The following is a 16,887-nucleotide window of genomic DNA, read 5'->3' on the forward strand; positions in this document are numbered from 1 at the left end:
AGATTTTTTTAAAGCAGTTCTTATATCTTAAATTGATTTAAATTATAATGGGAAATTTCCGTGTCTGCCGTGAAGGAGCTTTTCAGTGTATTGCTACGAAATATTAGAACTATTTATTCTGCTTTTATTTCCAATGTATTAAGTGGCGCTTGGTTTTAGCAGTGTAACAATTTCCAGCCCATGCTATGGGATCCACAGAAGGTGATTGATGGCATTTTGCTGTTCTTTGTGAGCTTGAAGTAGGAGCATTGTCAGTCATGCCTGAGTTGGAAAATTGTTACGGATTTGCATATGAGAAGCAGCTCAGAGTCTGGGTTGTGTGCCTAACTTCACTATTGAAGTTTGTTTAAAGGAGCAATTCATGTGTTGCCTGTCTAGAATTAATGCTCTAAATTATACTTCTTATTCCTTGAGGAAACAGAGCATAACCTTGGGGAGTCTTTGAAAAATGGACAATGTCTGTCTTTGCTGTCAAATTTGATCATTGATCCATCAAAAGATAGTTCTCTCAGTATTCTGGCCAGGATATAGAAAGAAGAAAAACCATTCTGTAGCTGCACTGGAAAGCACCTCTGTATCTGGGCAAATTGTTCAGCAGCTTTTTCAGGCTCCAAGCCTTCTGGAGCTTCCTGTAAATATAGATTTATTTGAAGGTATACAAATACTAGTTTTCATACTATGTAAGCTTGTGGGTGGAGAAACACCTGAATTTTCAAGTCCCCCTTTTTGGATTTTTCTTTAATGTTCAAGTTGCCAGACCAAATCAGAGTAAACCAAATTGATGTGTACACAGGAATTTCTGGATTGATTTTAAATAAGATATCAAAGCCATGGAATACAGAATGATTTCACCAATGTGAAAAAATAAAAATACAGTTGTTTTTATATGGAATTGGTAGGAACAGAATAATAAAACCTCACAAGATTGGTTGCTAAAACCTCCTAGAAATTAAGTTCAGTAGAGTTGATACTTCCTGCAACATTGTTCAACTACAGTATTTTATACTTTGAGAGCATGAGTGTGTCAACAATCTTTTTGATTTAATCATCAAGTGATATGTTAATATATTCAAGTGTTTTGGTAAATGGCTGATGTTTAGTCATCACCCATCTTCTAAAGGAAATTCTGTCAAGAATTGGTCTGCAATGTTTGCATCCAATATGGTGTGCATAAAGCCAGTATTTCTTCTCTGGGGTGGTAGTGTGATAATAAGCTATTGTAAGTAGTTATATGTGAGACTAACTGAATTTCATTTTGTTTTGCAGTTTGAATTATTTTACAGTCAACATTTTAGTGGAAGGAAGCTTACTTGGTTACATTATCTTTGTACAGGTAAAAATAAGTGCTTTGCTAAACGTATGCTCTATACAACCAACAATTGTTTGTTAAAAGTTCTTTTCAAATGGCAGCAGACATTGGAGTTGGAACATTATGTTGCCTGTAAAGTCAACTGACTTATTTTGAATTATAAATAATTATTTGCTGCTTAGTATTTCCATCATTTGTTTTGTAAACTTGCATATGTTATCTGTGATCTACTAGTTCCAAGTAAAACTAGAATTATACATTATTAACTACAAAACAGTACTGCAAAACTGCAGAGTTAAAAATAATTGCCCTGGAATTGTTTCTGTAGCATTAGACGTCCTTTAGTTGAATAATAAATAATGCTGTGATAATATTTTATTCGGATATTTAAGTGAAGTATTTATAGTTATGTTTTTATTTACTGTATAGAAATATGTGTTAAAAAACATCTTAGTATATAAAATTGTTGTTTAGTTTAGTAAGTATCAGTCAATTGTATTTCATTTCAGGTGCTTTCAGTATCAGGTTTTAATTACTGAGCACCACAACATACTACATGGAGGTGAAAACCAGACTAGCATACAACCATATAATGTCATGAAAATTTAGGTCTGATAATAGAAGTTTGCCATTCATTCACACTTACCTTCACACAGAAAATATAAATCTGCTTTCAGGCAGATTTCTTCAGAGCTTTTTGCTTTTTCTCTTCCCTTCCCTTCCCCTCCCCCAGAATCACAGAATCCCAAGGGTTGGAAGGGACCTCAAAAGATCATCTAGTCCAACCGCCCTGCAAGAGCAGGGTAACCTACAGTACATCACACAGGAACTTGTCCAGGCGGCCCTTGAATATCTCCAATGTAGGAGACTCCACAACCCCCCTGGGCAACCTCTCCTGCTCTTCTCCTGCTCTTCTCCTGCTCTTCTCCTGCTCTTCTCCTGCTCTTCTCCTGCTCTTCTCCTGCTCTTCTCCTGCTCTTCTCCTGCTCTTCTCCTGCTCTTCTCCTGCTCTTCTCCTGCTCTTCTCCTGCTCTTCTCCTGCTCTTCTCCTGCTCTTCTCCTGCTCTTCTCCTGCTCTTCTCCTGCTCTTCTCCTGCTCTTCTCCTGCTCTTCTCCTGCTCTTCTCCTGCTCTTCTCCTGCTCTTCTCCTGCTCTTCTCCTGCTCTTCTCCTGCTCTTCTCCTGCTCTTCTCCTGCTCTTCTCCTGCTCTTCTCCTGCTCTTCTCCTGCTCTTCTCCTGCTCTTCTCCTGCTCTTCTCCTGCTCTTCTCCTCCTGCTGTTACTATTTTCTCTTTGCTTTCTTTTCTCTTTTTTTCTCTCTTCCCTCTTCTCTTTTTTTTTTTTTAATATTAATATTGTGGAGGAAAAAAAAGAAGTAATGGACAAGTCTTTTGTTTTTAAATCTTACCTTGAAACAACTTTCATGTAATCATTATTCTGTCATTCTGTGTAAGCTCTTACTAATTGGAGTTGATGTCTTGAGGCTATTTGGAACTTCCTTTTTTAATTTTTTTTTCTTACTATAAATTATATTATATTATCCAAACTCAACAGTGTAGGCTTCCTTTTGTAATTGAAAACGCGGTTGCTCAAGTATTCATAAAAAAAGAGGGCTTTTCTGTTGCAGACCACATTCTATAGAATAAAAACATCAGTTTGCATCTTCCCATTCAAAGTGTTAAATGCATACTTAGGTGTGAGTTGACTGTCTGGAAATGTAGGAGGAGCTCTAATAGTTAGGCTTCAGGTGACTTTTCAGCACATTCCATTGGTTTATAAAATACTACTTGTATCATTACAGGTGAAGTAAAAATGAATTATTTGTGCAAACCTTATGTAGCCATGGTCACAACATACCAAATGGCAGTGTTGCTTGCCTTCAACAACAGTGAAACTGTCAGTTACAAGGAGCTTCAGGATAGTACACAAATGAACGAGAAGGAACTGACAAAAACCATCAAATCCTTGCTTGATGTTAAAATGATCAACCATGACTCAGACAAGGTAATGCAATAATAATATAAAAGAGTTTAATCTTTTCAGACTTGTGATTCTAATACTTGTGGGTTTGGTGGAGGGTTTTTGATATAAAAGAATCCACTGTTTGCTTTTTCTTTTTTTCATAAACTGTATTATTGACCCTTGTGAACAATTAGAAATCTGTATTTATAAGGAGGAAGCAGACTTATCTGTGTCATGTAGGTTCTCTGTGCCTGTAACAGCATAGTATGCTGAAAAGGTAATAATTGTTTATTGTTTCTGTTGCATTTCATCCGTATGGCTTTAGACTCACTGCTGTTGGGGAAAATACTCTTTGACTACACCATTTTCAGAGTTGTACTGGATCCTGGAAAGGAGCCAGAGTAGTAAACTAGAGAGTCTTAGAGACATTCTAAAAAAAAAAAAAAAAAAAAGGAAAATACTGTGGTATTAGGAGACTGAAAGTGATGGCAACCATGTTAGAATCATAGAATTGTTAGGGTTGGAAAGGGCCTTAAGATCATCTAGTTCCAACCTCCCTGCCATGGGCAGGGACACCTCACACTAAACCATGTCACCCAAGGCTTCGTCCAACCTGGTCTTGAACACTGCCAGGGACGGAGCATTCACAACGTCCCTTGGCAACCTATTCCAGTGCCTCACCACCCTAACAGGAAAGAATTTCCTCCTTATATCTAATCTAAACTTCCCCTGTTTAAGTTTTAACCCATTACCCCTTGTCCTGTCACTGCAGTCCCTAATGAAGAGTCCCTCCCCAGCATCCCTATAGGCCCCCTTCAGATACTGGAAGGCTGCTATGAGGTCTCCATGCTGCCTTCTCTTCTCCAGACTGAACGGGCCCAACTTTCTCAGCCTATCTTCATATGGGAGGTGCTCCAGTCCCCTGATCATCCTCGTGGCCCTTCTCTGGACTTGTTCCAACAGTTCCATGTCCTTTTTATGTTGAGGACATCAGAACTGTACACAATTGTACATGCTGTACAACTGTAAACAAAACTTTGTTTGTGGTTAAGGCAATAGCTGATAGAGGTTCTGTTTTTGACTCTGCCTCATGCTTCTGTATGACTTACATGAAACCAGTTACCCTTTTCCTGTACAGCAGAGGGCACAGATGTCTGTCATGTAAGAAACACTGCAGAAGTGCCTGCACATGCCACACAAACTTTAGCGTGAGTTTCCAGCTAGCCAAGAATGCCTGTTACTCAGACAGTATCAGGCGGGAGAAACTGAGATAAGCTGTTCACTTATGAGAAAAAGAATCCAAAGCTGCTCTGATAGCTGCTTTTTTTTTTAACCAGGAAAATATTAGAAAATGGAAAGTGAGATCACAAGGAAGATCTGATGCTTGGCTGAAGCATAGGAGATGCTTCCAATATCTAGAAATGAGCTCAGGTTGGAACAGTGACTGGGAAGATGTCTGTTAAACCATGGGTGAAATGTAGCACTGGGAGCTATTACAGAAAACAGTGAGATTTTTTCATAATCTTAGAAAGTTGCCCATTATTTAAAGGATTTGCATTTATTTGTGTCTGTTGTATAAGTTTCTTTAAGCTTACGTCATTGAAGCGTGAATGGCATGGCTTTCCAACCCTTTTACCTTTTAGTATTTGCCACTGCATTTTCTGGTTCTTTAACTTCCAGGCTATTGTATTCAAACATCTCTGCTAATTCTGTTTGCTTTGCACTCCATTCAGCAATGTGAAAGGAGATCTGTAGACAACCTATCAGCTTACTTATTGAATAAGCCAGTGAACTTCAGTGGCTTAAGCAGTGAAATTAAATACACTAACTTCTCTTTACCTGTATCTGAGCCATATAGAAAAGTACAGTTTATGTACAGTTTACAGTTTTGTTGTAGTTTGCTTTTGTTTAGTTGTTTTGGGTTTGTTTGGGTTTTGTTGTTTTTTTTTTGATAGAAGGAAAACAAAAGAAAACATTGGAGTCATGCTTTTTGAGTTCATGCACAACACAATTTATTTTGGTTTATATTCAACCATGTCAGCAGAATAATGCTAAAATTAGTGTTAGTTTATATTTTTTTAAAGCTTTTGATCTTTGTCCTTTGTTGAATTTTCTATACCATTCTTGGATATTATAAAATATAATGCAGAATATAAAATTAAAATTAATATTGGTTTGGATATAAATTTAGATAAATATTGACTGTGTTCACTTAAGTATTTGCACTTGAGTTTTGACAAGATTCCAAAGTCTCAGAAGCCCAGTACCTTTATTCTGCTGGAAATTGGTAATACTTCTTGTCACGGTTTAGGGCCAGTGGGTAACTCAGCACCACTCAGCCACTTGCTCAAACTCTCCCTTCCCTCCCCACCCTAGGCAGGATGGGGAAAAGTGAAAGAATGTAAAACCCCACGAGTTGAAATAAGAATGGTCCAGTAACTAAAGTATAATATAAAACTGCTGCTACCACTAATGATAAGGGAAACAACAAGGGGAGAGAGTATAAAACTAAAAGGGGAGAGGAAAAAACCCAGTAAACACAAGTGATGCACAGTACAGTTGCTCACCAGCCATTGACCAATGTCCAGCCCAACCCGAGCAGCAATCTGGGCCTTCCAGGTAACTGCCCCGTGTTTATATACTGGGCATGACATGCTGTGGTATGGAATACCTCTTTGGCTAGCTTGGGTCAGGTGTCCTGTCTGCTTCCTCCTGGCTTCTTGTGCCCCTCCTCACTGGCAGAGCACAAGACTGAAAAAGTCCATGATCAGGGTAAGCATTACTTAGCAGCAACTAAAACACTGGTGTGTTATCAGCGTTGCTCTCAGACTAAAGCTGAAACAGCACTGTACCAGCTGCTAGAAAGGAGGAAAAAAATAACTCTTACAGCTGAAACCAAGACACTTGTACAGGCTTTTGCCTGGAAACTACAAAGATCAGTTGAATATAAAGGTGTTTGGGCTGCAGGGAATAGTTGCCATTTATTGAAAGAATTGGACTTTTACATGTGGAATAGAGTTGAGATTCTGATAGGAAAAAATCAGAAATGTACACATAGATGTGGAACCGTACAAGTTGCAGTTTGTCAACTTTTTCTTCTATAACATAACAAAATGCTTAGATGTTTTTCTGTACATTCTGGAAGGCAACATCAGTAATAGTTATGAAAGCAACAGTTCTCTCTTGAGCTTCTGCTGTAAATAAATGCAAATCCTACTTTCCTTGCAGGGAAAAATGAGTTTAAATGGAGACTGTTTGCAACTACGCTGTTGAAGTATTAAATCAGAAATTACTTTAATCATATTAACTTATTTAATAAAATTCATGTATGTCAGAGTTCTTCATAGTGTTTTCTAAAATAGACTTGATTTCTAGGTTAGTTAAACCGTTGCTTAAAAAATTGACCTGGTTCAAGTGGCATTTTAGAATTCCAGCTACAAACCTGAAATTGTTTGTGTGTATGCAAGCCCCTAACTGTGAATTTTTTCAAAGTAAGTTGTTAGTCATTTTCTGGTTCCATTCCTGATTTTTAAAAAGGTTCTTTATTGCAGGAAGACATAGAGGCAGAGTCTACGTTTTCATTAAATATGAGCTTCAGCAGTAAACGAACAAAATTTAAAATTACTACATCAATGCAGAAAGACACACCACAGGCAAGTATTCTTTGGTGTTTGAAGCTTGAACAGACTAGGAAGGTTATTGTTCTAATATTGAATTTATTGTATTCACTTGGTGTAAGCAGATGTAAGAGTTCCTGTGTAAGATTTAAATTTAAAGCTTAAGCAGTGGTTGGGTTTTTGTACTTAAAATATAGGCAGGAGAAGATAGAATAGGGAATAAGAAAGTGGAAGAAAAATATAAACAAGAACTGGTCTTCTGGTGCTAAGGGGGATTGACATTTAGCTTGTCTTAGCTAATGAGACTTTTTTTGTTGGTGGTGTTTATAAAAGCAATTTATTCCAGGAGCAGCAGAACCAATGAAGTCTGTTTTCCTATGGTTTTATGTCCTTTGGTAACTAAAATTAACTCCAGTTTTGATAATCCATGTTCCTTCTGTATCTCCTAAAACGTAGGATTTTGTACAAGAGGTGTACATGCTGCCAAACTCAATACTTTATAATAAATTCTGCCTGCCTTTCTCCCTAGCGAAAACACTGGTTTGGATGTGTCTCTCCTACCTCCCTAACTTTCATGAAACCTGCTATTCTTGATATATGGAAGTACTTTGCCTGGAATTGAACTTCACCTAGATTTGTTTTTTTATTAATTCGCCACTTTTAATAAAGTAGAAAGTATGCATTCAGGGTATTTTTATGAAGCATTTATTGATCTTGCTATATTTTAAGCATTACTGTTCTTCCCGTATTGCAGGAGATGGAGCAGACCAGAAGTGCTGTAGATGAAGACAGAAAAATGTATCTTCAAGCTGCTATAGTCCGTATCATGAAAGCACGTAAAGTGTTGCGGCATAATGCTCTTATTCAGGAGGTAAGACAAAATGTTTTTTGTATGATGTCAGTAAAATCTTCAGGATTGTGGGGTAAAACATCTGACCAGAAAGCATCCCCATGTCAGAACTGGTCCCCCAGTGAAATTAGTGAGAATTTTATTGGAGTCTACTTTGAACTGGAGCACTGTGATCCCTCAGTCTTGTAAATGTGTCTTAGCACTAAAGCATTAAGTGCCCCTATGCTTGCTCTTTTCCATTGGCTGGTTCTTTGCCGACAGATGTTCTGTTCTGTAAGAATCCTTGCCAGAGCTGTAGGTTCAGTTGAAAACCTGAGTATGTATAATCTAAGTATGGAATTTCCACAGAAGAGCATAGGCAATTTTGAGCTCTAATTGTGATTTTTTTTTTTTCTAATTCATAATTTTTAAAGTTGTCTGAATATGGAGACATGCACTTCTTAATCTCCCTTTTCCATTAAGCAGTAGGGTTATCTAGGTTTTTTAGATTCTAGGATAATGATCTGTGAACAGGCTGGGAAGGAAGTGCTATTTCTTTCAGTTTTCTCCCACTTTCCCATCTGTGCTAGTTGCCTGCCTAACTGTATTTCTTATTCCAACTTAACCTTTGCTCCTGCCAACCAGTTCCCAGTTTTAGTTTCCTCAGCAGTCCAAGGCATTCATTCTCCAGTTTAATTATTTCTTGTGTCTCCTGAGCCTTGCTTGGAGAGCCTCAGAGTGGACTGGTGAGAGAGGGAATAAAGATTCCTGCTGTATTCAACCATTTTGAGCATGTGGGTGGAGAAGCATTCAGTCATTTTGAGATCTGCTGTGTGCCTTCTGTCTTGTGGTGATGGAGGAAACAGTTTACCACACCCACCACTTAATTTTTATTTGCTAAGAAAAAGGCAGCTGCAGAGAGCTAAGCCCAGAACTTGCAATGTGAGGCATCTTAAGGGGTTTGGATATTGAAATAGTTCTTGTACACAGATACTCTGAAAGCTTAATTTAAGAAATCTGATGTTGAATATCTAAAAGATGAGGCAGTGCAGGTTCCAGTTATTCTCAAAATCTTTGGTTATTTTGGTTTCCTGTTACTTAAATCATCCATGCGATTATGATGAAGTCCTGTAAGAATTTACAGCTAGCAAATGGTAGGCAAGCCCTGTTCCATCTTTGAAAATATTTTTTTTTTCCCTACTCTCAAATTCTTAGAAAATGTTTTCAAAGTGTATTTTGCTTGAGATCAGTTTATAAGGGTGGAATAGATGACAAATTTTTTTGTTTTGGAAACAAAAAATCTTTTCTGGTTACTAGTTCCTTTGTTTAACTCAAGGGGCACTGTCTGACATGCCTCTACTGCATTTTTCTCTTGCAGAACAGTATAGTCTGTTAACATCAGGAGCTTTTTGATGTCTTGCAGGAAAGGTGGACATTTTGGTTGTTACTTGGTTAAAAACTGAGTAGAAATTAAAGCTGGTGCTTTATTTGTCTATTACCAGCCACATCCACCTATATGAATTTTTTTTTACCTTTGCTTTTAACTAAATTTCTAACACTTTTGAAAAATCATGTCCTTTATCATTTAGTCTTTAGCTCTCAATTTTGAATACTACTTGTATCTTAGATGGTTTAGAGAATTTAAAACTGAAGGCTAGGCTTCTGAATAATTGATATCTATTCTGTAGTGTCGGGACCTTGATGTAGCCTCACATGATCAGTTGTGAAACCTCAAGCAATAAGGAGAAGCAGTACCAAAATCCAATAGCAGTAATTTTTCCCTTTTTTTTGCACTCTGAATTAATTTGTACCGATTTTCATGCTGCCTCAGTTAAACTGCTGCTGGAACCTTTAAAATGTTAAATGTCTTCTCTATAGTCTATGATACAGATGTACTTTTTAGCCATTTCAGAAATTATTGCCAGATTTTAGAGCAAATTGTGGGGATACAAGTTTTTATATAGTTATTGCTTGAATGCAAAGATGAAAATCTCATGTTAAGTGGAAATTTATGTCTGCACTTAGCTCAGCGACTTGTTTTGCTTCATGTTGTAGGAATAAGGCCAAACTGCCGTGTGGTTCTGAATTGAACACGCTCAGCTTTCTCACTAGACTGACCTTTATTAAAAAAAATCACTTACTATCACTTCCTTTTTCTCCCCTGTTAACCTTGTAGTAAGATTTGATTTACTGTCAAGAGCCTTTTTATTTCTTAGTGGCTATTAGTGATATTGTTACTAATTATGGTCACATTGTTACTTTTATTATGATGTTTATATACTTACATGTAATGTATTCACTTAAAATTTCTAGTCTTATTTCTTTAGGAGTAAGAATGAATCACTTGAAAGGAAGTCTGTTTACTATGAATGGTTAATATTTTCTCACCCCATTGTGTTTTTCTGAGATATAAGTGCAGGAGTATACTGTTTTTAGAGATATGATTGAGAGACTCCTTGCCTTAATATAATTAGCTCTAATTCTAGCAGTTAGACTACAGAACCACACATTTCATTTAGGCTGAGGTGTCCAGGAAAATACTCAAGGCTCTCGGTAGACCTGTGTATGTAAGCCTGTTGTCTTTGCTGAATTGTTACTTGTGTTAGATATGCCCTGTTAGTTTTACTTTTAGCTCCATGCTGTAGTATTTTGCAGGACAAGGTAGCTTTTCCCTTAAGATGAGCGAGGTCAGTGGGAGAAGTGGAGGGCAAAAGTCATTTCTGGGAATGCAGTCATTCCCAGGATATTTTTTTATTCTGACCATCAGGTATTTGTATCATCTTTCTTATTTGTATTATCTTTGATAAAGCAAAACCTTACCAATACAAAATTGTATCTTTTGTTCTCTCTTTCCTAAGTAAATACATGAAGTATGATGATGACAATCAGTATGAATGTAGGGCTGAAGTTAGGTGAAATCTGAGCAGATCTATTAGCTTGTTAGCAGCAAGTTTCTTCTCATTTGTACTGCTGTGGAACATACCAGACCCTTGGCTGCTAGCCCAGCAAAACTCACTTGTTTGAGCTTATTGTTTGCTTTGTTGGGTGAGCTCTACCTGGCGAGTGCTATTGGCCCATAGAGGGCTCCAGCATGCTCTACAGCTGGGACAAAGCAAGCCTTGAAAAGTGGTAAAGAAAATGTGCAATCCAGCTGAAATAAAACTTACTTCCTTTACAGAACAAATGAGAAACTACAGGCAAAATATATTGTGACACTTGATTAGCAAGATCTTTGGTTTGAAAAATTGTCTAAGTTAATAGAAATGCATATTCTGTTAACTACGCATCATTTCCTCCTCTTCTCTACAAGAGAATGGGCAAAACTGAGAAGTATTAAGAGACATCTGAAGTATTGCCTGCAGTGGCAGTTTCTTCCACGATGCATATGTAGATTTATTTATTTTTTTCCCCAGTAAATAACTTTTTACTGTATGTATTACAAAGTTCCAACCAGATGAACCTCACCAAATCATAGGTCTGGCTTCAGTGAACAAAAAGAAGTTCATCTTGATTGTCTCAAATTGCCTAGGAAAGGAGCTCAGTGGTAGGGAACTCTATTTACACCTTCTGGGCAGCTGAGCAGTTCAGGTGCCTTCCAGGACCAGCACTACATTGGCTGGAACTTCAACAAAACACAGCAAATCCAGCTCACATCTCATATCCTGACAGCTGCAGCAGCAATGAAATAGTGTAATTTTACAAAAATGATTACTACTTGAGCTGTGTCTTCTGTGATGAAAAGTGTCATCTAGGGCTTTTCAGCAAATTGCTTGATAAAGTGTTATTCTTTTTTTCTTGCAGATTTGATTGTCTAGTGCAGTAGAATCTCAGAGAATAGGCTGCATTTTTAATATCTTTAAACCGTGCTATTCAGGAATGGATAAGCTTTTATAACATGGTCAGATTTTGGGGTAATTTGCTATGTACCTGCTTATATGTTCTCCTAAACATGACTTTTTAATGATAAAAAGAAAACACAGGTTTCACAAATCTTTATTAAGTGAAAATGTCATCTCTTTTTATGATAAAAAAGTGGTGATGGATGAGGAGATAATTGTGTTCAACTTTAGAGGTAGTTTTGAAAAATACAATCAAATGAAATTTAACCATTCAGAATTTTATAAATTATTATAAAAACTAAGATTAACACATTCTCCAGGCATTACATTTCCAAATAAGACTACTGTAACTCAAAACGCTCCATCCCTGGCAGTGTTCAAGACCAGGTTGGACGAGGCCTTGGGTGATACAGTATAGTGTGAGGTGTCCCTGCCCATGGCAGGGGGGTTGGAACTAGATGATCTTAAGGTCCTTTCCAACCCTAACTATTCTGTGATTCTATGATTCTAAAATTTGCAAGTCTAGGACTGTTCCAGAACAATGAAAATACATAAACAGAAGTAAAAGGGAGCTAGTCTAGGAAGGGAAATCAGTTACCAAGGCTAGTATGGAAAGGAACATAGAGTTTTACAAAATTTTCACTTTGCTTGAGCTGTGATAATAGTGAAGAAGTGTGTTAATATTTGATTAATTTTTAACCTGAATATCTATCTACGTTTGTACGGAATTTACCCTTAGTGAATATTTCTGTAGCATTTATAACTGTTGGAAATAAAAATAACAGAAACCCCGTGTCTTTCTCTTGCAGGTAATTAGCCAATCGAGGGCTAGGTTTAACCCAAGTATCAGCATGATTAAGAAGTGTATTGAAGTTCTGATAGACAAACAGTACATAGAACGAAGCCAGGCCTCTGCAGACGAATACAGTTATGTAGCATGATGTTGCTATCCTGCAGGTATGACTGTAAGGAGATCATTGCTGTCACTGTTTGGTGTGTTCCTGTGGGAAGAGGCAGGCCTGTGCCTCCATAATTGGTCACTTGGCAGCCCCTGTTTTTCTGCTGTTTACAACATCACCAGTGCCATGTCATGAGCGTCAATGAAAATGCCTATAGATATTTCAAGCTCATGTCATTATGACATTTCTTAAACTTTACTAAAAGAATGAGTGAAGTATTGCTGAAATGTGGAAAATTGGTTGGATACCATGCTTTTTTTTTTCCCCCCCTCCCCTTTCACGTTTGCAGTTGATGTTTTTTAATGTATCTTAAGACAAAGTTAAAAAAAAAAGAAAAAAACCTAAATATTGTAATATGACAGATAACCTAATAATTGTATCTACATTAAAATGTAAAAAAAATGACGAACATGATACTGCTGCTTGTCAAATAAAAAAATAAAGTTATATAATGTGTCTGGAATGATTGTAGAAATGGATATAGCGTTAATGTCTGTAAATATTATTCAGACTTGGACGAGTGAAAATAATGTTATGTGTTTGGGTTTTGGATAACCTCAGAAGTAGATCTGACGTAAGAACTAATTTATATAAAACTGAATACAAGGTTTGTTTTGTTTGATGTGATTATAAAAAAAAATATTTATGGTGAAGTGCACATCTTGTTTTCTTGAGATTAGGGTAATTTGCATTCTGAGTGCCTGAAGGCCTACTCTGTGTCTGTTAATCTCACACTGTGCATTACAAGAGAAAATAAACAGGCATCTGGGGGGATTTCAGTAGTGTAGTGCACAAAGAGTTGAGAATGGTTATCATGAACATCAAAGATAAAGTTCAGTGGCTTGTGAAACCACCCTGATAATGGGAAAAAGTATAGCAGACAGTCAATTGAAAACTGTTGTTTCACTAATGCATTGGGCAGAAACACTGTGTGGATTGGTACCTATGTTTGTTTCTGCCTAAGCCTATACTAGGGTTTTTTTTCCTTTTTTCCACTCCTGACTCATATAGTCGTGTTTATTGTATTTTGTTTTCCTCTGCCCCAGTTGTATTTCTAGCTATTTGGACAGACAAATTCATGGGCTGTTCCATGTCCTGTGTTTCTCATCATGGGTTGCATGGTGACTACTCACTCTCAAATAGGCAAAATATCACTCTAAAAGGTACTAACTCTACCACTGGAAGTAATTGGAGTTTAAAGAGCGTTAAGAAAGTGAACACGCTGAATGCCTGCTGCAGAAAACAGCTTCCTCGTGGCTATGCCTGCAATTATCATTGACAGGATTTAAATGTTCTATTTTTGCCAGATTTTATTAGTGTGCATATAAATATATATATGTAGATATATATCATTTGCAATATTTTTTTAGATTGTGTAATATTTCATCACCTACTAAAAGCCAGAGATCCCAAACTAATTTTACAGGAAATAGCCCTCTGGTGGGAGCTTTTTCCTTCTTTCTTTTTCTAGCTTTTCACTGTATAAAGATTTCTCTCTGACTCTCACACTGTTGCTGTCTCGTATTTCTTAAGTGGCATGGGCATGGCATTCATATGTTATCTGGAAGGTACAGTAAACTTTCTGTATTTATCAAGGAAATGCATCAAGAAGTGGTAGTGTTTTCCTTATGTGGCTTTTGGTGAGGGCAGATAACGGGCAATAAACAATGAAGGGCACTAAACGTTTCTTCCATATTTATGCCATTTTATCCCATGATGCTAAGATCTGGATTTTTAAAATGGATTTATGTCTTAAAGAAGTGGGGTTTTTAACTGATCATAATATGGTTCAGTAAGTCATTGTCTAAAGAGGTAGTTCAGAGTTGTGTTGGGAGACAGCAAAGATGCTTATAGTGTAAGTGTAATAAACAGGAGACACATTAGCATAGATTTTGATGGGAATGGCTTCTAATCTATTTCACTGTGAAACATTTCTGTGCTTTATAAAAAAGGAATTCATTAATTCTTATGGCAAAAAAGATAGAATATTCTGTGACAGAATAGAAAAAAATATTTGCCTGAAAATTGAATTGTCAGATCCTTTCTCCAGAAAACAAACTAAGAGTGACACCAAAGCTTTTGGAAACAAATGTGTTTTATCTTGTAACTTGTGTATGAGTCAACAGATTTTAAGCTTGTTTCTTCATAAAAGGGCTAATAAAAGCTTTATTTAAATACAGATTGCAGTAGCAAAATTTTAAGACTGAGGTTTAACAGTCCTTAACAGATTTTGTTTCAGAATCACTTCATAGACAGAACAAAAACTTTATTCCTCTAACCCAAATGTGTAAGGTTTTAGCATTACCTTATCTCTGAATTTTTGCATACCTAAACCATCAAAAGTACTATTTTACTTTTTAGATAAGCATGCTGCTGAGTTGAGACATGTTTAGCGAGTTAAAAACATTCATATATTTCAGTGCAGTTGGCATACCCAGACAATGTCTTTCATAATTACACACAAACTCAGACTTTTCAATGCCTCTTGGGAAACATGGCTACAGCTGGGAAACATTTTGTATTCTCCTTTATAACTCACACCTTCCCCCTAAGGAAAAAAGTAGTGCAGAGATTCAGCCTTCTCTAGCAGAGTTAGGTCACTGAAGTCATTGCTGGCACACAATGATGCAGTTTATAGTGTAGTGCTACAGCCTGCCAACACATCTGACAAGCACCATTTTAAAATACAAAGTGCTAATGGGTATTACCAGGAGGGGCAAGTTACAGAAAGAGAAGACATCCAAAAATGCTGTGCATTTTTAATTTTTCACTAGAAGAAACTGCTATAATTGTATAGATGGTTTTATTCCTTATATGCCCGTTGGCATGTACGACCCACTAGTTTCCTGGGAGCCACAGGGCTGACCCTGGAAACGTAATGATTTCATACATCTCCTACACTTATAATGTTGAAATGCGTTTTACTTCTAGTATTGTTGATAATTCTTATGCTAACTGAAAATGTATTTCTACGATGATTTAATTTGTCTTCAGATTGCTTATCTTATTCTAGGAAACAAAAATGTGTACCTTTATTTACGTGTGTTCATATATACAGGGCTGCTGGAGCTAGGAAAGGTACTCAAATCACCATACCATGAGAAACAGTCTTGAAAGCGTAGAGAATCGTTACTTTTTAAGAAACCTTTCAATGAGTATGGCACTTTTCCAAATGTGGAGCAAAGTACAGAAATTGGCTAAAGGGAAAGTACATTTTATAAGCTGATACCTTTATGCTTAGAAAGCTATTTCTTAAACTTTAAAAAATCAATTTTAAAAGCAAATCTTGAAACATAGCATTGATTCTTGAGCTGAATAAATTCTTTGTACTTTAGAGCAAATATATTAGGACTGTCCATGCTTTCCTAATATGGTAAGTACCTAGAGTTAATTAATCTAAGGTATTACTAATTATAATTATTAATTATATTATTAATAATATATTATTAATTATAATATTATTATATTATCTATAAAAGCATATTTTTCAAAGCAATTGTTCTTGCACTGAGAATTTTCTCTTATTACAAATCTGAAGTTATCCTTACTTGCCTATGGTAAGTTCTACCGCACTTCCTAGCTAATAACAAAGCAGAGGTTTTGCAAGTTTTTGGGCAAAAGAGGAAGAATCAGAAACATTGTTTGGATATAGTAGTTTTAAAACAATGCGAGATTGCTAAATGCAAGTATGTGTGTGTGTATTTTTATAGAAGGGGGGTAAACAAGTATGACAGTAAAAGTAACTAGGCACATGTAGCTTGGATATGGATTCTTTACTGTCTCGCTTCTGTGGAATTCACAATTGCATCAGTAAGGGGAGAAAATAACAGCCCACAAAAGGAAAGAGGGGCGCATGCCAGTTGGTCTTCCTTGAGAAGTAATGGAGTGGTATTTTTGTGTTCTTTATATTTGAATAGTTTAAACATTCTTGTGTTAATTAACAAGATTAATCTTTAGTTCAGTGTTGATGATTACTTGTCACCCATTTGAGGAAGAAGTGTGCTGGAGTATTCAAAGCAGTAATGCATTTGACATACCCATGTGTTGGTGGTGCTCCAAACTCCCAGGAGCATGCAGCACAAGACTGCATGAAAACTCCCTAATCTGCCCAGTAAATCTACTCACGCCTCTGAGAAGTGAAGGACTCTCAACCTCAGGAGTAGTACTAAGCAAGTCAAAAGGTATTGTTAGTCACTTCTAAAACAGTTCCGGCAGTTTAGGGAATTACTCCCACCGTCCATTTCTACACCCTCTTTGTGACCCTGTGACTGAAAGCTATCAATGATTTAAGCAAAACTGAAACGCTCACTTGATCGCTTTGGCTGGAGTGACGCACAGCTTGAATTAACTCCCCAAGAAGTGGAGTTAATGCA

At 36.8% G+C, this 16,887-nt stretch overlaps 1 protein-coding gene across 2 annotated transcripts in view; it reads left to right on the forward strand.

Moving 5' to 3' along the window:
• Positions 1 to 12,966, forward strand: part of CUL2 (cullin 2) — a 50,345-nt gene extending 37,379 nt beyond the window's left edge. Inside the window, exons 18-22 of one of the 2 annotated variants that reach the window (XM_061468065.1) lie at positions 1,267 to 1,333; positions 3,110 to 3,312; positions 6,822 to 6,923; positions 7,642 to 7,758; positions 12,365 to 12,966. In XM_061468065.1, coding sequence (XP_061324049.1) covers positions 1,267 to 1,333; positions 3,110 to 3,312; positions 6,822 to 6,923; positions 7,642 to 7,758; positions 12,365 to 12,496 — 621 coding nt within the window. In that variant the 3' untranslated portion in view covers positions 12,497 to 12,966. Of the gene's footprint in view, positions 1 to 1,266; positions 1,334 to 3,109; positions 3,313 to 6,821; positions 7,759 to 12,364 lie in introns of both variants that reach the window. The other variant, XR_009746041.1, reaches the window with a different exon arrangement.
• Positions 12,967 to 16,887: the final 3,921 nt, after the last annotated feature.

The sequence above is a fragment of the Pezoporus flaviventris genome, unplaced genomic scaffold, assembly GCF_033815535.1.
Source record: "Pezoporus flaviventris isolate CSIRO_AGI_PZ_B2104156 unplaced genomic scaffold, CSIRO_AGI_Pfla_v1 ptg000047l, whole genome shotgun sequence".
NCBI classification, from domain to species: domain Eukaryota; kingdom Metazoa; phylum Chordata; class Aves; order Psittaciformes; family Psittacidae; genus Pezoporus; species Pezoporus flaviventris.